Source organism: Physella acuta, unplaced genomic scaffold (assembly GCF_028476545.2).
Source record: "Physella acuta isolate Inbredline_101_S28 unplaced genomic scaffold, ASM2847654v3 ptg000405l, whole genome shotgun sequence".
NCBI classification, from domain to species: domain Eukaryota; kingdom Metazoa; phylum Mollusca; class Gastropoda; family Physidae; genus Physella; species Physella acuta.
Window position 1 is genome coordinate 705,001 of NW_026731924.1, and position 25,536 is coordinate 730,536.

A 25,536-nucleotide genomic window follows, 5' to 3' on the forward strand; every position below is an offset into this window, starting at 1 on the left:
TGTGTGTGGCGATGGTGCAGGTGGCGATGGTGCAGGTGGCGATGGTGCAGGTGTGTGTGGCGATGGTGCAGGTGGCGATGGTGCAGGTGTGTGTGGCGATGGTGCAGGTGTGTGTGGCGATGGTGCAGGTGTGTGTGGCGATGGTGCAGGTGTGTGTGGCGATGGTGCAGGTGTGTGTGGCGATGGTGCAGGTGTGTGTGGCGATGGTGCAGGTGTGTGTGGCGATGGTGCAGGTGTGTGTGGCGATGATGCAGGTGTGTGTAGCGATGGTGCAGGTGTGTGTGGCGATGATGCAGGTGTGTGTGGCGATGGTGCAGGTGTGTGTGGCGATGGTGCAGGTGTGTGTGGCGATGGTGCAGGTTGCGATGGTGCAGGTGTGTGTGGCGATGGTGCAGGTGTGTGTGGCGATGGTGCAGGTGTGTGTGGCGATGGTGCAGGTGTGTGTGGCGATGGTGCAGGTGTGTGTGGCGATGGTGCAGGTGGCGATGGTGCAGGTGTGTGTGGCGATGGTGCAGGTGTGTGTGGCGATGGTGCAGGTGTGTGTGGCGATGGTGCAGGTGTGTGTGGCGATGGTGCAGGTTGCGATGGTGCAGGTGTGTGTGGCGATGGTGCAGGTGTGTGTGGCGATGGTGCAGGTGAGTTGGCGATGGTGCAGGTTGCGATGGTGCAGGTGTGTGTGGCGATGGTGCAGGTGTGTGTGGCGATGGTGCAGGTGTGTGTGGCGATGGTGCAGGTGTGTGTGGCGATGGTGCAGGTGTGTGTGGCGATGGTGCAGGTGTGTGTGGCGATGGTGCAGGTGTGTGTGGCAATGGTGCAGGTGTGTGTGGCGATGGTGCAGGTGTGTGTGGCGATGGTGCAGGTGTGTGTGGCGATGGTGCAGGTGTGTGTGGCGATGGTGCAGGTGTGTGTGGCGATGGTGCAGGTGTGTGTGGCGATGGTGCAGGTGGCGATGATGCAGGTGTGTGTGGCGATGGTGCAGGTGTGTGTGGCGATGGTGCAGGTGTGTGTGGCGATGGTGCAGGTGTGTGTGGCGATGGTGCAGGTGTGTGTGGCGATGGTGCAGGTGTGTGTGGCGATGGTGCAGGTGTGTGGCGATGGTGCAGGTGGCGATGGTGCAGGTGGCGATGGTGCAGGTGGTGATGATACAGGTATGTGTGGCGATGGTCCAGGTATGTGTGGCTCACCTGTCCAAGACGTTTGGCACCTCCTCCTCTGATGTGGAGATGGCCGTCCGTCTGGTGTGGTGTCGTGTCGTCATGGGTGACTGGGCCTGGGTGCTGCTCCTGTCCCGACGTCGTGTCGAGAACCTGCTCACGAAGGACGTGTTGTTCTTACACACGCGCTCTCTGGGGGAGGAGGTATCAAGGTCAGGGTCGAGGTGACCGTTGAGGTAGATGTGTGGGTATCAAGGTCAGGGTCGAGGTGACCGTTGAGGTAGATGTGTAGGTGACAAAGACGTGTGTGGGCGATGGGTAGGCTAGTATGTCATGTGATTTTGTGGGGGTTGGAGGTGTGGGGTCGACGTGTGGGGTGTAGGTGTAGAGTGGTGTGACTTACAAGGTGGGGCTGGGGCACGGGATGAGGTGTGGGGTGGAATTGTGGGTGGAGGTGGTGATGAGGTGTGGGGGTGTGACTTACGAGGTGGGGCTGGGGCAGGGGATGAAGTGTGGGGTGGAGGTGTGGATCTGTGGAACTAGGCTAGGGCAGGGGATGAGGTGTGGGGGTGTGACTTACGAGGTGGGGCTGGGGCAGGGGATGAGGTGTGGGGGTGTGACTTACGAGGTGGGGCTGGGGCAGGGGATGAGGTGTGGGGGTGTGACTTACGAGGTGGGGCTGGGGCAGGGGATGAGGTGTGGGGGTGTGACTTACGAGGTGGGGCTGGGGCAGGGGATGAGGTGTGGCCTCCACGTGGCCACAGAGACGGAGTGCTCATCAGCGGCGTAGCAGCGCCACAAGGACTGGATGAGTGTGGCTGCCGGCACCCTCCGTCTGTTGAGGTGTTTCTGCCGCTGCTGCTGCTGCACCTTCAGGGCAAACCCTGAGCCCAGGATCCCCTGCAAACAGCAGACGACATTCGTGAGTAATCATTACAGACGACATAGGCTAGTTATGAGAAACGTGTGACCTTTGACCTGACTTACCGCCGGGAGGGCGAAGAACGAGATCCCGAGGATGGCCGAGAACGAGGCGATGAGCTTCCCTCCCCAGGAGGCGGGCACCACGTCACCGTAGCCGACAGTACACAAGGTCACCTGGGGACAGGGGCAGATGTTAGTGTACACAAGGTCACCTGGGGACAGGGGCAGATGTTAGTGTACACAAGGTCACCTGGGGACAGGGGCAGATGTTAGTGTACACAAGGTCACCTGGGGACAGGGGCAGATGTTAGTGTACACAAGGTCACCTGATGGGCAGATGTTAGTGTACACAAGGTCACCTGGGGACAGGGGCAGATGTTAGTGTACACAAGGTCACCTGGGGACAGGGGCAGATGTTAGTGTACACAAGGTCATTTGGGGACAGGGGCAGATGTTAGTGTACACAAGGTCACCTGGGGACAGGGGCAGATGTTACTGTACACAAGGTCACCTGGGGACAGGGGCAGATGTTAGTGTACACAAGGTCACCTGATGGGCAGATGTTAGTGTACACAAGGTCACCTGGGGACAGGGGCAGATGTTAGTGTACACAAGGTCACCTGGGGACAGGGGCAGATGTTAGTGTACACAAGGTCACCTGATGGGCAGATGTTAGTGTACACAAGGTCACCTGGGGACAGGGGCAGATGTTAGTGTACACAAGGTCACCTGAGGGGCAGATGTTAGTGTACACAAGGTCACTTGAGGACAGGGGCATATGTTAGTGTACACAAGGTCACCTGAGGGGCAGATGTTAGTGTACACAAGGTCACCTGAGGGGCAGATGTTAGTGTACACAAGGTCACCTGAGGGGCAGATGTTAGTGTACACAAGGTCACCTGGGGACAGGGGCAGATGTTAGTGTACACAAGGTCACCTGAGGGGCAGATGTTAGTGTACACAAGGTCACCTGAGGGGCAGATGTTAGTGTACACAAGGTCACCTGGGGACAGGGGCAGATGTTAGTGTACACAAGGTCACCTGAGGGGCAGATGTTAGTGTACACACTTCATTTGAGGACGAGAGAGGGAGGGAGTGTGAGAGAGAGAGAGAGAGTGAGAGACAGAGAGTGTGAGAGAGGGTGAGAAAGAGAGAGGATGAGAGAGAGTGTGAGAGAGAGGGGGAGAAAGAGAGAGTGTGAGAGAGAGAGGGTGAGAGAGAGGGGGAGAGAGTGAAGACGAGAGAGTGAGGGAGAGAGTGCTGACGAAAGAGACTCACCACGCCCCACCAAATGGCGTCAGCAAAGTTGTTGAACTTGGGTTTGGACCCCGTGACATTGACCTGTGTCTTCTGACCCGTGTCCAGTCGAGGCTCGTCCTTCTCGGCCAGGTAGACAAAGAAAGATGAGAAGACAAGTCCCAGCAGGCCGATATACAGGGTGGTCACCAGCTCCTGGGGACAGAGGGAAACATGGGTCACCAGCTCCAGGGGACAGAGGGAAACATGGGTCACCAGCTCCTGGGGACAGAGGGAAACATGGGTCACCAGCTCCCACGCCGAGCCTACCTGTCCGCCCCCCAGCCCATCTGTCTGTGTCCCCCCCCCCGAGCCTACATGCCCCCCCCCCCGAGCCTACATGCCCCCCCCCCTACCCCCCCCCCCCCCCCCAGCCCACATGTCTGCCCCCTGAGCCCTCTCCCCATCCCCCCCCCCCGAGCCTACATGCCCCCCCCCCGAGCCTACATGCCCCCCCCCCCGAGCCTACATGCCCCCCCCCCCCCCCGAGCCTACCTGTCTGTGGGCCCACACGACTGAGCCCAACAGCCTCCATGTGCCGCCCTTCCTGTCCAGCCGGACCATGCGCAGGATCTGGAAGAAGCGGAGTCCGCTGAGCACGGCCTGGGGAAATTGTTCCTGTCTGGTCCCCACCAGGATGGTGCCGACACTGGCGAGCACCAGGATCAGATCTAGAGAGGACAAACCAGGATCAGAGAGAGAGAGAACAAACCAGGATCAGATCTAGAGAGGACAAACCAGGATCAGAGAGGACAAACCAGGATCAGATCTAGAGAGGACAAACCAGGATCAGAGAGGACAAACCAGGATCAGATCTAGAGAGGACAAACCAGGATCAGAGAGGACAAACCAGGATCAGATCTAGAGAAGACAAACCAGGATCAGAGAGGACAAACCAGGATCAGATCTAGAGAGGACAAACCAGGATCAGATCTAGAGAGGACAAACCAGGATCAGAGAGAGAGAGGACAAACCAGGATCAGATCTAGAGAGGACTAACCAGGATCAGAGAGGACAAACCAGGATCAGATCTAGAGAGGACAAACCAGGATCAGATCTAGAGAGGACAAACCAGGATCAGAGAGGACAAACCAGGATCAGATCTAGAGAGGACAAACCAGGATCAGATCTAGAGAGGACAAACCAGGATCAGAGAGGACAAACCAGGATCAGATCTAGAGAGGACAAACCAGGATCAGATCTAGAGAGGACAAACCAGGATCAGAGAGAGGACAAACCAGGATCAGAGAGGACAAACCAGGATCAGAGAGGACAAACCAGGATCAGATCTAGAGAGGACAAACCAGGATCAGATCTAGAGAGGACAAACCAGGATCAGATCTAGAGAGGACAAACCAGGATCAGATCTAGAGAGGACAAACCAGGATCAGAGAGGACAAACCAGGATCAGATCTAGAGAGGACAAACCAGGATCAGATCTAGAGAGGACAAACCAGGATCAGATCTAGAGAGGACAAACCAGGATCAGATCTAGAGAGGACAAACCAGGATCAGATCTAGAGAGGACAAACCAGGATCAGAGAGAGGACAAACCAGGATCAGAGAGGACAAACCAGGATCAGAGAGGACAAACCAGGATCAGATCTAGAGAGGACAAACCAGGATCAGATCTAGAGAGGACAAACCAGGATCAGATCTAGAGAGGACAAACCAGGATCAGATCTAGAGAGGACAAACCAGGATCAGATCTAGAGAGGACAAACCAGGATCAGATCTAGAGAGGACAAACCAGGATCAGATCTAGAGAGGACAAACCAGGATCAGATCTAGAGAGGACAAACCAGGATCAGATCTAGAGAGGACAAACCAGGATCAGAGAGGACAAACCAGGATCAGATCTAGAGAGGACAAACCAGGATCAGATCTAGAGAGGACAAACCAGGATCAGAGAGGACAAACCAGGATCAGATCTAGAGAGGACAAACCAGGATCAGATCTAGAGAGGACAAACCAGGATCAGAGAGAGGACAAACCAGGATCAGAGAGGACAAACCAGGATCAGAGAGGACAAACCAGGATCAGATCTAGAGAGGACAAACCAGGATCAGATCTAGAGAGGACAAACCAGGATCAGATCTAGAGAGGACAAACCAGGATCAGAGAGAGAGAGGACAAACCAGGATCAGATCTAGAGAGGACAAACCAGGATCAGAGAGGACAAACCAGGATCAGAGAGAGAGGACAAACCAGGATCAGATCTAGAGAGGACAAACCAGGATCAGATCTAGAGAGGACAAACCAGGATCAGATCTAGAGAGGACAAACCAGGATCAGATGTAGAGAGGACAAACCAGGATCAGATCTAGAGAGGACAAACAGACAGATGTAGCTGACACCTCTGACCCTCTTACACTGAATATTTCTGCTAGAAAACGCGTCAAATCAATTGAGCGACATTTCTCACACAACATTGGGGCGTGTACAACTCATCCTAGTGCTAAAGCAGAGACTAAAGGTCATCAGGTGACCCCTACAGGTCGAAGGTCATGTACTGGGTAACTCAACTATAAGGTAGACGTTACCCCGATGAGATGATTGCATGGAAAAAAGTCACAGGAAAAAACCTTTTTTAATCCACATTTTTAATTCAGTTTTAACATTTTTAAATTAACATTTTAAATTCAGTTTTAACATTATTTAAATCCACATTTTAAATTCAGTTTTAACATTATTTAAATTAACATTTTAAATTCAGTTTTAACATTATTCTGTGCCCACATTTTCACTTCCAATTGAGCATCTTTATCCGGTCACCATTAGAAAATTGAGCATCTTTATCTGATCACCATTAGAAAATTGAGCATCTTTATCTGCTCACCATTAGAAAATTGAGCATCTTTATCTGCTCAACATTAGAAAATTGAGCATCTTTATCTGCTCACCATTAGAAAATTGAGCATCTTTATCTGCTCACCATTAGAAAATTGAGCATCTTTATCTGCTCACCATTAGAAAATTGAGCATCTTTATCTGCTCACCATTAGAAAATTGAGCATCTTTATCTGCTCACCATTAGAAATTTGAGCATCTTTATCTGCTCACCATTAGAAAATTGAGCATCTTTATCTGCTCACCATTAGAAAATTGAGCATCTTTATCTGCTCACCATTAGAAAATTGAGCATCTTTATCTGCTCACCATTAGAAAATTGAGCATCTTTATCTGCTCAACATTAGAAAATTGAGCATCTTTATCTGCTCACCATTAGAAAATTGAGCATCTTCATCTGGTCACCATTAGAAAATTGAGCATCTTTATCTGCTCACCATTAGAAAATTGAGCATCTTCATCTGGTCACCATTAGAAAATTGAGCATCTTTATCTGCTCACCATTAGAAAATTGAGCATCTTTATCTGCTCACCATTAGAAAATTGAGCATCTTTATCTGCTCACCATTAGAAAATTGAGCATCTTTATCTGCTCACCATTAGAAAATTGAGCATCTTTATCTGCTCACCATTAGAAAATTGAGCATCTTTATCTGCTCACCATTAGAAAATTGAGCATCTTTATCTGCTCACCATTAGAAAATTGAGCATCTTTATCTGCTCACCATTAGAAAATTGAGCATCTTTATCTGCTCACCATTAGAAAATTGAGCATCTTTATCTGCTCACCATTAGAAAATTGAGCATCTTTATCTGCTCACCATTAGAAAATTGAGCATCTTTATCTGCTCACCATTAGAAAATTGAGCATCTTTATCTGCTCACCATTAGAAAATTGAGCATCTTTATCTGCTCACCATTAGAAAATTGAGTGCTGAAGAAAACGAGCGCGCACCATCGCGTCAAGGTGCCGCTGGGCAATCTAAGAAAAGTTTATCAACAGTCTTTAAGTTCCTGGTAGCCCAAAGGGAATTTCCGAATCTGGCGGCAGAAAAATTGATGGCACCATAAAAGTCTGGCACAATTTTTTATTCAGGGCCCAGGATTTGCTAAAACCTTTTTGACAGTGAGAAGATCCCTGGGCAAATGTGTGACTTGACTGTAACTGTAAGCTGATGTGTGACTTGACTGTAACTGTAAGCTGATGTGTGACTTGACTGTAAGCTGATGTGTGACTTGACTGTAAGCTGATGTGTGACTTGACTGTAAGCTGATGTATGACTTGACTTTAAACTAAAGTGCGACCGCAGAAGTCATAATGGTGACTTTTGTGTGAACTTAAAAACTTTAAAGGTGAAGGCCATTGTCTAGCGATGCCCTGGTGTCTTTGCGTAGGTGTTTGTCGTAATGAGTTGGATGGTGTGTTTAACGTTGTGTGTGGTTGATGGTGTGTTTAACGGTGTGTGTGGCTGATGGTGTGTTTAACGGTGTGTGTGGCTGATGGTGTGTTTAACGGTGTGTGTGGCTGATGGTGTGTTTAACGGTGTGTGTGGTTGATGGTGTGTTTAACGGTGTGTGTGGCTGATGGTGTGTTTAACGGTGTGTGTGGCTGATGGTGTGTTTAACGGTGTGTGTGGCTGATGGTGTGTTTAACGGTGTGTGTGGTTGATGGTGTGTTTAACGGTGTGTGTGGCTGATGGTGTGTTTAACGGTGTGTGTGGCTGATGGTGTGTTTAACGGTGTGTGTGGCTGATGGTGTGTTTAACGGTGTGTGTGGTTGATGGTGTGTTTAACGGTGTGTGTGGCTGATGGTGTGTTTAACGGTGTGTGTGGTTGATGGTGTGTTTAAAGTTGTGTGTGGCTGATGGTGTGTTTAACGGTGTGTGTGGTTAATGGTGTGTTTAACGTAGTTTGTGGTTGATGGTGTGGTTGATGGTGTGTTTAACGGTGTGTGTGGTTGAAGGCTTGGTTGATGGTGTGGTTGAGAGTGTGGTTGATGGTGTGGTTAATGGTGTGTCTGATGGTGTGGTTGATGGTGTGGTTGATGGTGAGGTTGATGGTGTGGTTGATGGTGTGTTTATCGTTGTGTGTGGGTGATGGTGTGTGTGATGGTGTGTGTGATGGTGTGTGTGATGGTGTGTGTGATGGTGTGTCTTATGGTATAGTGGATGGTGTGTGTCATGGTGTGGGTGATGGTGTGTGTGGTGTGTCTGATGGTGTGGTTGATGGTGTGTCTGATGTTTTTTAAGGTGGTATATGTGTGTCGCTTCATTGCCCATTCGACCTGAACGTCCCATGGTGAAATGTTAAAAGCAGAAAATGATAAATTGATGAAGACATTTTCTCTTTAGGCCTATGGATTTGGACGGATGGTGTCTTGTAGAATTTGTGAAATGGTTTGCCCGTCTTTGCTCGTGATAAAAATACACTGTTCATCACAGCGTCTGCCATCTTCCTGTTTGTTTGTGTTCTGGCTATTTAGACGGACCGTTGACAGTGTGTTCTGGTTATTTAGAAGGACCGCGGTTGTTGAAAGCTTTTTTCTGTCTATTTAGTCGGACCGCGGGTGTTGACAGTGTATTCTGGCTATTTAGTCGGAGCGTGGGTGAGTTGTGAAGCTCGGTCTCTTATAACCAGCGACTCAAGTCAAACTTGCCGAAACCCTAACTACAGCCCTTCGATCAGCGGCATGGTTTGTGTTTGTTCGTTGACCTCTGACCCCGTGTCAATTGAAATACATTTACTGGGACACGTCTATTTTTAGACAGTAAATACGCGTCACATCACCTTCTTGGCAATTTCATTTCTTCTAAAGACGTGGATTCTCTCCCCGTGAGAGGGCGCTAAGGTGCTTGATCCACAGCTAGCCGTGGTATGGATTTATCCACACAACCATCCAGCCTCAAGGCTCCAGTCACTGAGCCGGCACAGTGCCGGCACACAGCCGGCAGATGTAAATCAGGGCTGGGCCAAAGGTCATAACAGGAAGTGAATGCCAAATGTCAATGGCATCACGGAGATGAAGTTTTTAGTTGGGTGTGGGTTTTTTTAAGGGGTGTATGTTAGGGGGGGGGGTAGTTGTTTAGGGGTGTAGGGGGGAGTAGTTTAGGGGTGTATGTAGGGGGAGTAGTTTAGGGGTGTATGTAGGGGGAGTAGTTTAGGGGTGTATGTAGGGGGAGTAGTTTAGGGGTGTATGTAGGGGGACTAGTTGGTGGGTGTAGGGGGACTTTATTAGACTATTTAAATAGGGGCGTTTTTGGAGTGAGTTGATTGGCTGAACACATATATAAATGCTGTTAAAATTTCTTTAAAGAGCACACGGAACATAATGCAGACATTTAGTCTTATTTATACATCTTTATTCTTATATTATATGTACTTATATATTTAGTCTTTTATATATATATATATATATATATATATATATATATATATATATATATATATATATATATATATATATATATATATATATATATATATATATATATGGCCTTTTTATTTTGGTGTCACCCAACTGATGTAGAAAACAATTAAAGAAGTCCGTAATGCCAAGTAGGAGTCTATACTCTTCATTTACTATGTATATCATTCAGTAATGAGATTTTTATATTATTCTCTATCATGTTTGGCGCCCCTTTGAGTCGGCACCGATGGCGACCGCCCCACCCTCTCTCCCCTAGCAACGCCTCTGTTAATATAATGAGATAATTATTGTATTTAATCTTTGAACTTCGACCATTTCAGACGATTATCTAATTTTAATATTGATTTACTTCTCGCTCTAGCGTTCATAAAAACAAAAACAAACAACAAATGGACTGTGGCAGTGATTAAGCATATTAAAACACAATTTCTTCTCTTAATTATTATTAAAATAAAGCATCATAAAGAACCAATGTGTTAGAAAAATGAATTAATTCAAAATTAATAATAAAAATGCAAAAAAAAATATAAAAAATAAAACAACATAAGAATAAACGAACACGGGAAACCATTACACATATAAAGTTTCTTTGTTTCATATTCTTGCCAGATATGAAGGTACACTATTCATAATTTTCGAAGGCATACAGGACATATTTTAAAATCGATTATTTCAAACCAGAAATGAGTTTGTGGTTTGATGTCTCATATCATGTATAATATTTCCATCACTTACCTATGATGCAGAGGAGCCGGCGAAGGAACCGGAACCGGCCCGACCATCCCTGATAACGTGACCTACAGCCGGCCGACCAGACCCTGAGGCCTAGCTCGAGGGCTATCCAAAGCAGCATAACAACTTCCTGGGGAGAGAATGACGTCATTAAATCTTTTTCATAACAACTTCCTGGAGAAAGATTGACGTCATTAAATCTTTGTCATAACAACTTCCTGGAGAAAGACATTAAATCTTTTTCATAACAACTTCCTGGAGAAAGATTGACGTCATTAAATCTTTTTCATAACAACTTCCTGGAGAAAGACATCAAATCTTTTTCATAACAACTTCCTGGGGAAAGACATCAAATCTTTTTCATAACAACTTCCTGGGGAGAGACATCAAATCTTTTTCATAACAACTTCCTGGAGAAAGATTGACGTCATTAAATCTTTTTCATAACAACTTCCTGGAGAAAGATTGACGTCATTAAATCTTTTTCATAACAACTTCCTGGAGAAAGATTGACGTCATTAAATCTTTGTCATAACAACTTCCTGGGGAAAGACATCAAATCTTTTTCATAACAACTTCCTGGGGAAAGACATCAAATCTTTTTCATAACAACTTCCTGGGGAGAGACATCAAATCTTTTTCATAACAACTTCCTGGGGAGAGACATCAAATCTTTTTCATAACAACTTCCTGGGGAGAGACATCAAATCTTTTTCATAACAACTTCCTGGGGAGAGACATCAAATCTTTTTCATAACAACTTCCTGGGGAGAGACATCAAATCTTTTTCATAACAACTTCCTGGGGAAAGACATCAAATCTTTTTCATAACAACTTCCTGGGGAGAGACATCAAATCTTTTTCATAACAACTTCCTGGGGAGAGACATTCAATCTTTTTCATAACAACTTCCTGGATAAAGACATTAAATCTTTTTCATAACAACTTCCTAGAGAAAAAATGACGTCATCAAATCTTTTTCATAACAACTTCCTGGAGAAAGACATTAAATCTTTTTCATAACAACTTCCTGGAGAAAGACATTAAATCTTTTTCATAACAACTTCCTGGAGAAAGACATTAAATCTTTTTCATAACAACTTCCTGGAGAAAGATTGACGACATTAAATCTTTTTCATAACAACTTCCTGGAGAAAGATTGACGTCATTAAATCTTTTTCATAACAACTTCCTGGAGAAAGAATGACGTCATTAAATCTTTTTCATAACAACTTCCTGGAGAAAGAATGACGTCATTAAATCTTTTTCATAACAACTTCCTGGAGAAAGAATGACGTCATTAAATCTTTTTCATAACAACTTCCTGGAGAAAGATTGACGACATTAAATCTTTTTCATAACAACTTCCTGGAGAAAGAATGACGTCATTAAATCTTTTTCATAACAACTTCCTGGAGAAAGAATGACGTCATCAAATCTTTTTCTCCGCTGGCAATTCTTTTTTCTATATTTAGACAAATTTGTGTGGGGTGTGTGGGTCTGTTGGGTCAGTTGGTATAAACTTACCAGGTAGAGGTGGGGTTGGTATAAACTTACTAGCTAGAGGTGGGGTCAGTTGGTAAGAACTTACCAGGTAGAGGTGGGGTCAGTTGGTAAGAACTTACCAGGTAGAGGTGGGGTCAGTTGGTAAGAACTTACCAGGTAGAGGTGGGGTCAGTTGGTAAGAACTTACCAGGTAGAGGTGGGGTCAGTTGGTAAGAACTTACCAGGTAGAGGTGGGGTCAGTTGGTAAGAACTTACCAGGTAGAGGTGGGGTCAGTTGGTAAGAACTTACCAGGTAGAGGTGGGGTCGGTATAAACTTACTAGCTAGAGGTGGGGTCAGTTGGTAAGAACTTACCAGGTAGAGGTGGGGTCAGTTGGTAAGAACTTACCAGGTAGAGGTGGGGTCAGTTGGTAAGAACTTACCAGGTAGAGGTGGGGTCAGTTGGTAAGAACTTACCAGGTAGAGGTGGGGTCAGTATAAACTTACCAGGTAGAGGTGGGGTCGGTATAAACTTACCAGGTAGAGGTGGGGTCAGTTGGTAAGAACTTACCAGGTAGAGGTGGGGTCAGTATAAACTTACCAGGTAGAGGTGGGGTCAGTATAAACTTACCAGGTAGAGGTGGGGTCAGTTGGTAAGAACTTACCAGGTAGAGGTGGGGTCGGTATAAACTTACCAGGTAGAGGTGGGGTCGGTATAAACTTACCAGGTAGAGGTGGGGCCAGTTGGTAAGAACTTACCAGGTAGAGGTGGGGTCAGTATAAACTTACCAGGTAGAGGTGGGGTCAGTATAAACTTACCAGGTAGAGGTGGGGTCGGTATAAACTTACCAGGTAGAGGTGGGGTCGGTATAAACTTACCAGGTAGAGGTGGGGTCAGTTGGTAAGAACTTACCAGGTAGAGGTGGGGTCAGTATAAACTTACCAGGTAGAGGTGGGGTCGGTATAAACTTACCAGGTAGAGGTGGGGTCAGTTGGTAAGAACTTACCAGGTAGAGGTGGGGTCAGTTGGTAAGAACTTACCAGGTAGAGGTGGGGTCGGTATAAACTTACCAGGTAGAGGTGGGGTCAGTTGGTAAGAACTTACCAGGTAGAGGTGGGGTCAGTATAAACTTACCAGGTAGAGGTGGGGTCGGTATAAACTTACCAGGTAGAGGTGGGGTCAGTCAGTATAAACTTACCAGGTAGAGGTGGGGTCAGTTGGTAAGAACTTACCAGGTAGAGGTGGGGTCGGTATAAACTTACCAGCTAGAGGTGGGGTCGGTATAAACTTACCAGGTAGAGGTGGGGTCGGTATAAACTTACCAGGTAGAGGTGGGGTCGGTATAAACTTACCAGGTAGAGGTGGGGTCAGTTGGTAAGAACTTACCAGGTAGAGGTGGGGTCGGTATAAACTTACCAGGTAGAGGTGGGGTCAGTCAGTATAAACTTACCAGGTAGAGGTGGGGTCGGTATAAACTTACCAGGTAGAGGTGGGGTCGGTATAAACTTACCAGGTAGAGGTGGGGTCAGTCAGTATAAACTTACTAGCTAGAGGTGGGGTCAGTTGGTAAGAACTTACCAGCTAGAGGTGGGGCCAGTTGGTAAGAACTTACCAGGTAGAGGTGGGGCCAGTTGGTAAGAACTTACCAGGTAGAGGTGGGGCCAGTTGGTAAGAACTTACCAGGTAGAGGTGGGGTCAGTCAGTATAAACTTACCAGGTAGAGGTGGGGTCGGTATAAACTTACCAGGTAGAGGTGGGGTCGGTATAAACTTACCAGGTAGAGGTGGGGTCAGTTGGTAAGAACTTACCAGGTAGAGGTGGGGTCAGTTGGTAAGAACTTACCAGGTAGAGGTGGGGTCGGTATAAACTTACCAGGTAGAGGTGGGGCCAGTTGGTAAGAACTTACCAGGTAGAGGTGGGGCCAGTTGGTCTAAACTTACCAGGTAGAGGTGGGGTCAGTTGGTCTACTTACCAGGTAGAGGTGGGGGTCGGTATAAACTTACCAGGTAGAGGTGGGGTCGGTATAAACTTACCAGGTAGAGGTGGGGTCAGTCAGTATAAACTTACTAGCTAGAGGTGGGGTCGGTATAAACTTACCAGGTAGACAGTGGGGTCAGTTGGTAAGAACTTACCAGGTAGAGGTGGGGTCAGTATAAACTTACCAGGTAGAGGTGGGGTCGGTATAAACTTACCAGGTAGAGGTGGGGTCAGTTGGTAAGAACTTACCAGGTAGAGGTGGGGTCGGTATAAACTTACCAGGTAGAGGTGGGGTCGGTATAAACTTACCAGGTAGAGGTGGGGTCAGTTGGTAAGAACTTACCAGGTAGAGGTGGGGTCGGTATAAACTTACCAGGTAGACAGTGGGGTCGGTATAAACTTACCAGGTAGAGGTGGGGTCAGTTGGTCTACTTACCAGGTAGACAGTGGACTTAATGAGAAGACCTTCGAGTTCTGAGATGGAGGAGAGAACGCCCAAGGTCAAACACAGGACGACAAAGGTGAACCTGTGGACAACAGAAGGTCAGAGGTCAATGTTAGAATTTAAGCCGAGGAAGGTGATAGGTCAAGGTCGGCACAGTGAAGACTGAAGTGTAAAAGTTTTGTTCCATTACGACAGAGAATAACGAGGTAACGGCAGGCGACGTAGTTCCAGGTGTCGCTGGCAGCTTTTGTTGTCCCCACCCAGGTAACCTTTGGTGCTGACTGGACAGCACCACCAGCACGTGACGTGTGTGTCCGTCGGGTCCAGACTAATTGCTGGCCTGTGCTCGACCCCTATCTCACCCCCGAGACACCAGACGTAGGACCCCGGGGGTGCCTCGGGAATACGACTAGTATGGTTGGACTAGACCAGTTCAAAACTCAACAATGACATACAAACATTGCTGCGCTATAATATGGTCCCACTTAACAATGTTATACAAACATTGCTGCGCTATAATATGGTCCCACTTGACAATGTTATACAAACATTGTTGCGTATGGGTCCAATTTATCAGGGCAGACACTGGGGGCATCAGACACTGGGGGCATCAGACACTGGGGGCATCAGACCTGTTATTAAAATGTATCCAATTTTTCTCGGAATATAAGCGATAATATTATTTGACATTGATCCGTTTAATATGTTTTAGCAATTTGCGTGTATTTAATATTTTCTTAACATTATGCGAAAGAGTAAAAACTGTTCCAACGATAAAAAAAAGTTATTTAAATAAACCTTACTCCATAATTAATAATAGTTGAGTACCGTGCAAGTATAATGCATGGCAAGTATTGATGTTTACTTTTATGGTTCTAGAATGTGGTAGGTATTTTAAATACTGCCTTTTATTTATTTCATACACTGAACGTACTGTTTACTGATTATTAAAAAAAATATCAAATACGGTTAAGAATCCAGCTCCTAAATGTCCTCTATGTTTACTTCTTTCCGTTTGCGGTTAAGCTTGGGGTATTATAATTGTTCATTAAATTAAAACAGGCACGTCCGCCGGCGCCCTGGCAGGGTTCGATATGGCGCCTGGGCTATCCTGTGAACGCTATGGTGCATAATTTTGTTTTAAACAATACGATAGACTGTGGATAAGAAAGGCTAATTTAGTCTTGAAGTGAATCAATTCCGGGCGTTTTCCGGCACCCCGACAAGAAGCTATTTGGCGCCCGGGCCTTCCCGTGTTCGCTATGGAGCCTAGGTTCGTTTAAGTGAGTGCGAAAGACTATGAATAAGTTGGGGTACTATAGTCGCTTACTTAGGGGTACTATAGTCGTTTCCTAAGCTGGTGCGATTTGGAGCCCTGGGCTAGACTGTGAGGACTTTGCGTTTATGTTTGCGTTTGTGTTTTCTTTGTGTTTGGTTTGCGTTTGTGGTTGGGTCTGTGTTTGCTTTTGGATTTGGTTTGTTTTCGTTTGCTTTTTTGTTTGCCTTTGTGTTTTCTTTGTGTCTGCAGTTGGATTTCTATTTGTGTTTGCGTTTGTGTTATGTTTGCGTTTTGTGTGTGTGTGTGTGTTTTGGTTTTGGTTGGTTGTGGTTAGGGTGGGCAATGCCGGGTATATGATGATTATTAAACACACATATCATTGTCTTTTACAGATAGGTTTTTCACAGAGGCCAGTGCAGGTGTTAGTGTGAGGGTGATAGTGTGAAGGTTAGGATTAGGGTGTTAGTGTGAGGGTATTAGAGTGATGGTTTTAGTGTGAGGGTGTTAGTGTGAGAGTGTTAATGTGTCAAATGAGGTAATAGACTGAGAACCTCTGGATGAATCCATGAAGGCACCCAGAAGCAATGAGCTTTTCCAGGAGGTCAAAGGTCGGGGTTGGGATGAAAGTCTGTCAAAAATATATGCATAGCGGGCTTATGAGTCTGAGAATCTGAGAATAGCTAGCGAGTCCTGGGATCTGTGAATAGCTATATTTGTGGTAATGTGCTATCTCCAACAGGATAAATACAGTCACGTCATCATCTAAATGAGCATCGATTTTAAGCTGAGGGCGTTTGCGAGTTAAGTGGGGAACGATTAGAAGTAGAAGAGACAGACAAGCAGGGAGTAGTGGAGAGGAGAGAGGTAGGGAGTAGTGGAGAGAGGTAGGGAGTAGTGGAGAGGAGAGAGGTAGGGAGTAGAGGAGTGGAGAGAGGTAGGAAGTAGTGGAGAGAGGTAGGGAGTAGTGGAGAGGAGAGAGGTAGGGAGTAGTGGAGAGAGGTAGGGAGTAGAGGAGTGGAGAGAGGTAGGGAGTAGTGGAGAGGAGAGAGGTAGGGAGTAGTGGAGAGGTAGGGAGTAGAGGAGAGAGGCAGGAAGTAGTGGAGAGGTAGGGAGTAGAGGAGAGGAGAGAGGTAGGGAGTAGTGGAGAGGAGAGAGGCAGGAAGTAGTGGAGAGGTAGGGAGTAGAGGAGAGGAGAGAGGTAGGGAGTAGTGGAGAGGAGAGAGGCAGGGAGTAGTGGAGATTAGAGAGGCAGGAAGTAGTGGAGAGGAGAGAGGTAGGGAGTAGTGGAGAGGAGAGAGGTAGGGAGTAGAGGAGAGGTAGGGAGTAGAGGAGAGGAGAGAGGTAGGGAGTAGTGGAGAGAGGTAGGGAGTAGAGGAGAGGAGAGAGGTAGGGAGTAGAGGAGAGGAGAGAGGTAGGGAGTAGAGGAGAGGAGAGAGGTAGGGAGTAGAAGAGAGGTAGGGAGTAGTGGAGAGGAGAGAGGCAGGAAGTAGTGGAGAGGAGAGAGGTAGGGAGTAGTGGAGAGGAGAGAGGCAGGAAGTAGTGGAGAGGAGAGAGGCAGGAAGTAGTGGAGAGGTAGGGAGTAGTGGAGAGGAGAGAGATAGGGAGTAGAGGAGAGGAGAGAGGTAGGGAGTAGAAGAGAGGTAGGGAGTAGTGGAGAGGAGAGAGGCAGGAAGTAGTGGAGAGGAGAGAGGTAGGGAGTAGTGGAGAGGAGAGAGGCAGGAAGTAGTGGAGAGGAGAGAGGCAGGAAGTAGTGGAGAGGTAGGGAGTAGTGGAGAGGAGAGAGGTAGGGAGTAGAGGAGAGGAGAGAGGTAGGGAGTAGAAGAGAGGTAGGGAGTAGTGGAGAGGAGAGAGGCAGGAAGTAGTGGAGAGGAGAGAGGTAGGGAGTAGTGGAGAGGAGAGAGGCAGGAAGTAGTGGAGAGGAGAGAGGTAGGGAGTAGAAGAGAGGTAGGGAGTAGAGGAGAGGAGAGAGGCAGGAAGTAGTGGAGAGGTAGGGAGTAGTGGAGAGGAGAGAGATAGGGAGTAGAGGAGAGGAGAGAGGTAGGGAGTAGAAGAGAGGTAGGGAGTAGAGGAGAGGAGAGAGGTAGGGAGTAGTGGAGAGGTAGGGAGTAGAGGAGAGGAGAGAGGTAGGGAGTAGTGGAGAGGAGAGAGGTAGGGAGTAGTGGAGAGGTAGGGAGGTAGGGAGTAGAGGAGAGGAGAGAGGTAGGGAGTAGTGGAGAGGAGAGAGGTAGGGAGTAGTGGAGAGGTAGGGAGTATAGGAGAGGAGAGAGGTAGGGAGTAGAGGAGAGGAGAGAGGCAGGAAGTAGTGGAGAGGAGAGGAGAGAGGCAGGTAGTAGTGGAGAGGAGAGGAGAGAGGTAGGAAGTAGTGGAGAGGAGAGGAGAGAGGCAGGTAGTAGTAAAGAGGTAGGGAGTAGAGGAGAGGAGAGAGGTAGGGAGTAGTCTGACAAGTTCAGTATGACTTTCTGACGAGTTCAATATGACCGTGTGACAAGTTCAATATGACAGTCTGACAAGTTCAATATGACAGTCTGACAAGTTCAATATGACAGTCTGACGAGTTCAATATGACAGTCTGACAAGTTCAATATGACAGTCTGACAAGTTCATATGACAGTCTGACAAGTTCAATATGACAGTCTGACGAGTTCAATATGACAGTCTGACAAGTTCAATATGACAGTCTGACGAGTTCAGTATGACAGTCTGACAAGTTCAATATGACAGTCTAACAAGTTCAATATGACAGTCTGACAAGTTCATATGACAGTCTGACAAGTTCAATATGACAGTCTGACAAGTTCAATATGACAGTCTGACAAGTTCATATGACAGTCTGACAAGTTCAATATGACAGTCTGACGAGTTCAATATGACAGTCTGACAAGTTCAATATGACAGTCTGACGAGTTCAGTATGACAGTCTGACAAGTTCAATATGACAGTCTGACAAGTTCAATATGACAGTCTGACAAGTTCAGTATGACAGTCTGACAAGTTCAATATGACAGTCTGACAAGTTCAATATGACAGTCTGACAAGTTCAGTACGACAGTCTGACGAGTTCAATATGATAATCTGACAAGTTCAATATGACAGTCTGACAAGTTCAGTATGACAGTCTGACAAGTTCAGTATGACAGTCTGACAAGTTCAGTATGACAGTCTGACAAGTTCAATATGACAGTCTGACAAGTTGAATATGACCGTGTGACGAGTTAAAAATGAACACAACAGATGTAGAAAAAACAAAGCTGAGCACAGAAAAATGCAGTTTTTGGTAGGAAAAAAAGCAGGAATGATCACCCCTAAACTTTCTCGAATATCCTTATATAACACTACGGGGGATGGCAATTCGGGATTTAGGCATGATTTTAATCCATTTTTAATTACTTAAACTTTTTAAAATAGAATAGAATCTCGTAGAAAAAAGAATTGCCCACTACGTGAATGACAAACAATATTAGTACTTTATAAATTCATATTAGTTTTTTTGAGAAATCGGAAATAGCGTAAATTACTACTTCCGGTAACTGGAAATTACTCAAAATTTGAAAGGCGGAGAATTAGATCTTTTACTTACATGTGAAATTTCATTTATCTATCTGAAACAGTGCTAAAGTTATAGGCTTTTGAAAAATTGAAAGTAGAATAAGTCCCACTTCCGGTTACCGGAAATCGCTAAAAAGTTGAAACAGAACTACAAATTTGATATTGTACTTATATATGAAATTCATCAACCTAGCTGTAACGGTACTCAAGTAATCGTGTTCACAGACACATATATGCACACACACATACACACAGACAGAATTGCAAAACCCAGTTTTTCCGACAAATATACACACACACACACATACAGACAGAATGACAAAACACAGTTTTTCAGACTCGATTACGCATAAAGCGCCGATATTTTGATAAATCTGGATTTATTATTTTTGCCCGATTAAAATAAGTCCCCTATAGGCTTACTTAGTATATGATGAAGTGATTTTTAAAATAGAATACTGTAGAAACAAACAATTGCGAACCAAGTGAATGTCAAACAATATGTGTATAATAGTGCGGAATATTATTAGTACTTTATAAATTCATGTTCGTTTTTTGAGAAATTTATCTATCTGAAACAGTACTAAAGTTATAGGCTTTTGAAAAACTAAAAATAGAATAAGTCCCACTTCCATTTATCGGAAATCGCTGAAAAGTTAAAACAGAACTACGAATTTGATATAATACTAATATATGAAGGTTTATCTACCTAGCTGTAACGGTACTCAAGTTATCGTGTTTACAGACATACACACGCACACCCGGACAGAATTGCAAAACCCAGTTTTTTCCAACTCGAATACCATTAAACGCCGAAATTTTGATAAATCTGGATTTATAATTTTTGCCCGATTAAAATAAGTTTCCTATACCCTGTATGTGATGAAGTACGGGGGGGGGGGGGGGGGGGGGGCGGCGGACCGTGCCTGACAGAATTTGACAAGCATCGCTTGGGTGGGAGTAACTTAGAGGGGATTTCAGAGAGAGTTGTCTACTAAAGGGAAGTAATAGCGATACACAAGGTAAGGGAAATAACCAATAACTAAAGAGAACCATCGTTTTAAAGAGCATAAACACGCGGTAACTATTACAGGTGTGTGTGTGGGGGGGGGGGGGGGGCTAGCGTGTGGATGAAGAGGAGAGGGGGGGGGACTAGCGTGTGTGGGAGGGGGAAGGGGCTAGCGTGTGTGGGAGGGGGAAGGGGCTAGCGTGTGGATGAAGAGGAGAGGGGGAGGACTAGCGTGTGTGGGAGGGGGAAGGGGCTAGCGTGTGGATGAAGAGGGTGTGTGTGCTGGCGTGTGAATGAGACCTAACGGAGAGTGGGCAAACGTGTAAATGAGGGGGGGGGGGTTGGCTAGCGTAACCTGTACACTCTGTCCCCACTGTCCACCTTCAGATGCGTACCCTGGGGGCGCTGTTGAGGAAGGGGACAATTGGAATCTCAGGTGCATTGGAGTGGGGGTGGGTAAAATAAATTTAGAGGGGGGCAGCGAGGAGAAGAAGGGACAGATAGTCGCCCCACCCCTCCCGCTAGGATAGTTACATTTTTGTACTGACCATTAAAGTTCACCCCATTACTGTTTCAGTACACATTAAAAGTTAAGATGTACATCAGATGTTTTTGATACATCTTCTAATCATTTCTCTACTTTCGGTGAAGAATAGATTAGGTTACTGCTACATACACACAGGTAGGTTGGCAATCACTGATTGCCTGGGTGGACCGTTGAATGAACTCTCAGCACTTTAAAGCTAACAACGTGAGTCATTCAAAAAATGACAGAAATACATTCTCACTTTAGTCAACAAGTATTCAACAGAAACGTGTAAAAATGGTATTTTTTTTCTATCTGGAAATTTCTGTAGATACAAAGTATCAGAAAACGAAAACAATGTAACGGCGTATTCATCTAATGTCGGCACTCTAATTACCTTAATTTTAACTTCAATCAAGTTTTTCAAGATATTATTAAAACAATTAAATAATTAGTACATACAGCTAAATATCTAAAAAAATATTCTATCAGTATAAACACAAGTTCTCAAGAAACTTCATAACACACAAAAACTTAATTACATCCATACTTCATAGAACGCCGATTTAGCAAAGTCTCGAGAAACACATTTTTGACAAACGCCGATTTAGCAAAGTCTCGAGAAACATGTTTTTGACAAACGCCGATTTAGCAAAGTCTCGAGAAACATATTTTTGACAAACGCCGATTTAGCAAAGTCTCGAGAAACATATTTTTGACAAACGCCGATTTAGCAAAGTCTCGAGAAACATATTTTTGACAAACGCCGATTTAGCAAAGTCTCGAGAAACATATTTTTGACAAACGCCGATTTAGCAAAGTCTCGAGAAACATATTTTTGACAAACGCCGATTTAGCAAAGTCTCGAGAAACATATTTTTGACAAACGCCGATTTAGCAAAGTCTCGAGAAACATATTTTTGACAAACGCCGATTTAGCAAAGTCTCGAGAAACATATTTTTGACAAACGCCGATTTAGCAAAGTCTCGAGAAACATATTTTTGACAAACGCCGATTTAGCAAAGTCTCGAGAAACATATTTTTGACAAACGCCGATTTAGCAAAGTCTCGAGAAACATATTTTTGACAAACGCCGATTTAGCAAAGTCTCGAGAAACATATTTTTGACAAACGCCGATTTAGCAAAGTCTCGAGAAACATATTTTTGACAAACGCCGATTTAGCAAAGTCTCGAGAAACATATTTTTGACAAACGCCGATTTAGCAAAGTCTCGAGAAACATATTTTTGACAAACGCCGATTTAGCAAAGTCTCGAGAAACATATTTTTGACAAACGCTGATTTAGCAAAGTCTCGAGAAACATATTTTTGACAAACGCCGATTTAGCAGAGTCTCGAGAAACATATTTTTGACAAACGCCGATTTAGCAGAGTCTCGAGAAACATATTTTTGACAAACGCCGATTTAGCAGAGTCTCGAGAAACATATTTTTGACAAACGCCGATTTAGCAAAGTCTCGAGAAACATATTTTTGACAAACGCCGATTTAGCAAAGTCTCGAGAAACATATTTTTGACAAACGCCGATTTAGCAAAGTCTCGAGAAACATATTTTTGACAAACGCCGATTTAGCAAAGTCTCGAGAAACATATTTTTGACAAACGCCGATTTAGCAAAGTCTCGAGAAACATATTTTTGACAAACGCCGATTTAGCAAAGTCTCGAGAAACATATTTTTGACAAACGCCGATTTAGCAAAGTCTCGAGAAACATATTTTTGACAAACGCCGATTTAGCAAAGTCTCGAGAAACATATTTTTGACAAACGCTGATTTAGCAAAGTCTCGAGAAACATATTTTTGACAAACGCCGATTTAGCAGAGTCTCGAGAAACATATTTTTGACAAACGCCGATTTAGCAGAGTCTCGAGAAACATATTTTTGACACAAAAAAATTGCAAAGAATTTTTTGCGCTGGTCTTGGAGCAGCCACTGACGATAACGGCAGCGATAATAACGGCAGCGATAATAATTTTAAAATAATGACAGCGATAATAATTTTAAAATAATGACAGCGATAATAATTTTAAAATAATGACAGCGATAATAATTTTAAAATAATGACAGCGATAATAATTTTAAAATAATGACAGCGATAATAATTTTAAAATAATGACAGCGATAATAATTTTAAAATAACGACAGCGATAATAATTTTAAAATAATGACAGCGATAATAATTTTAAAATAACGACAGCGATAATAATTTTAAAATAACGACAGCGATAATAATTTTAAAATAATGACAGCGATAATAATTTTAACATAATGACAGCGATAATAATTTTAAAATAACGACAGCGATAATAAATTTAAAATAATGACAGCGATAATAATTTTAAAATAATGACAGCGATAATAATTTTAAAATAATGACAGCGATAATAATTTTAAAATAATGACAGCGATAATAATTTTAACATAATGACAGCGATAATAATTTTAAAATAATGACAGCGATAATAATTTTAAAATAATGACAGCGATAATAATTTTAACATAATGACAGCGATAATAATTTTAAAATAATGACAGCGATAATAATTTTAACATAATGACAGCGATAATAATTTTAAAATAATGACAGCGATAATAATTTTAAAATAACGACAGCGATAATAATTTTAAAATAACGACAGCGATAATAATTTTAAAATAATGACAGCGATAATAATTTTAAAATAATGACAGCGATAATAATTTTAAAATAATGACAGCGATAATAATTTTAACATAATGACAGCGATAATAATTTTAAAATAATGACAGCGATAATAATTTTAACATAATGACAGCGATAATAATTTTAAAATAATGACAGCGATAATAATTTTAAAATAACGACAGCGATAATAATTTTAACATAATGACAGCGATAATAATTTTAAAATAATGACAGCGATAATAATTTTAAAATAATGACAGCGTACCGGGCGATATCTGTATAAAACTAAAAGTGAAAAGTCTGTATGATTTTTTTTTGTTTTTTGTCTGTTCCGTTCGAGAGAGCATCTGCACTATGTGTAGATCTACGTGTAGAGAATAATGTTCTTTTTTCCCAAAAAGTTATACACAAATTAATTTAAAGACAATATTTAATTTATTTATATAATTATCTGTAGAAAACCTCTTTAATAATAAAAGCTCAGAACATATACTTAATTTTTACACAAGTTAAAAACATCACAGTGACTTATAGTGACATCGCTTGAAAGGAATAGGGATTTATTGAAATGAAACGTAACTTTACCGATAAACTAGATTTAAGGCCAAACCAAAATAAATTAGTTAAAAAAAAAATAAGTATAAAAACAATGAAAATTTGATATCAATCTTTCCTTTTTAGCTCCTAAGATCATCTCATTCGAGAAAACAATGAATTTATCTAGTTACCGATAAAGTAGACTTAAAACTTTAGCAATTTTTTGTTTGTCCGTAGATTCTATACAGATTCTAGATCTAGAATCTATGCCAATAAATACACAATTAATAATTTAGTTTCTTTACTAAACTATTTCAGGCCTTAATTATTTTATTTCCATCTTTGTTTTTCTAGCAATGAATGTATAACTTAATTAAAAACAATATTCGCGTAATTTTATTCTTATCCAAGGATAACGGGTAGTCTAGTCTAATTATATATATATATATATATATATATATATATATATATATATATATATATATATATATATATATATATATATATATATATATATATATATATATGCATATATATTTATAGGAATACGTAGGTATATGAAGATTTTTGTATTGCGGCGTTGGGTAAGTTGTTTTCTTAAGGCAGGTGTGTGTGTCTGTTGGGGGGGGGGGGGGTTGAAAAAGTTTTAAGAAACACTGTTTTAGATTTTCCGTCAACAGCAAATGACAAGAAAATATGGCAAGAAAACATGGCAAGAAAATATGGCAAGAAAACATGACAAGAAAATATGGCAAGAAAACATGACAAGAAAATATGGCAAGAAAGCGAGAAAATATGGCAAGAAAATATGGCAAGAAAAAACAACACATTTTCACAACCCCACCTCTAACAACAAAAAAGTGTAAGGGAGTTACTTAACCCTTCCCGCCATTTTTTTTACAATCGTCTGCCAATCAGACTTCCGGTCGTCCGAGCTGAACATTTCCCAGCGGACCCCCAGCGTCTTGCGCGTGCTTAAACCGGAAGTTGTCTCCTCGAGTTTCAGATTTTGGCCGGGCCGCCCCCAACCCGCGCGAGTTAATGCCCGTAAGGGCGCACATTCAATCTGCGACAACTCCAGCACGGATTGACCTGCGCGCTGAGTGGATTCAGAACGAGGCTTAAGTTATTGACACACACGTGTCAACCTGCGGACGGCGTGTGACCCAATTACCGACACCAACTTAACTGCTCACCCTTCTGTCTGATAAATTACCTGCTAAATTAAAAGTCGGCCCAGACAACAGGGAGGGGAATCTCTTACATGATTATACACGCTGGAGTGTCACGTCATTACACGCTGGAGTGTCACGTCATTACACGCTGGAGTGTCACGTCATTACACGCTGGAGTGTCACGTCATTACACGCTGGAGTGTCACGTCATTACACGAAGGAGCGTCACGTCATTACACGCTGGAGTGTCACGTCATTACACGCTGGAGTGTCACGTCATTACACGCTGGAGTGTCACGTCATTACACGCTGGAGTGTCACGTCATTACACGCTGGAGTGTCACGTCACTACACGCTGGAGTGTCACGTCATTACACGCTGGAGTGTCACGTCATTACACGCTGGAGTGTCACGTCATTACATGCTGGAGTGTCACGTCATTACACGCTGGAGTGTCACGTCATTACACGCTGGAGTGTCACGTCA

The 25,536-nt window shown here is 43.9% G+C and overlaps 1 protein-coding gene across 1 annotated transcript in view; it reads right to left on the reverse strand.

Annotated features, from left to right (window-relative positions):
• LOC131942394 (potassium voltage-gated channel subfamily KQT member 5) overlaps nucleotides 1-25,536 on the reverse strand; it is an 85,883-nt gene that overhangs the window by 10,899 nt on the left and 49,448 nt on the right. Inside the window, exons 2-8 of the mRNA XM_059302231.1 lie at nucleotides 14,282-14,372; nucleotides 10,387-10,513; nucleotides 3,870-4,045; nucleotides 3,357-3,530; nucleotides 2,142-2,252; nucleotides 1,870-2,054; nucleotides 1,185-1,346 (exon numbers count right to left, since the gene is read on the reverse strand). Of these exons, the coding sequence (XP_059158214.1) occupies nucleotides 1,185-1,346; nucleotides 1,870-2,054; nucleotides 2,142-2,252; nucleotides 3,357-3,530; nucleotides 3,870-4,045; nucleotides 10,387-10,513; nucleotides 14,282-14,372 (1,026 nt within the window). The remainder of the gene's footprint in view (nucleotides 1-1,184; nucleotides 1,347-1,869; nucleotides 2,055-2,141; nucleotides 2,253-3,356; nucleotides 3,531-3,869; nucleotides 4,046-10,386; nucleotides 10,514-14,281; nucleotides 14,373-25,536) is intronic.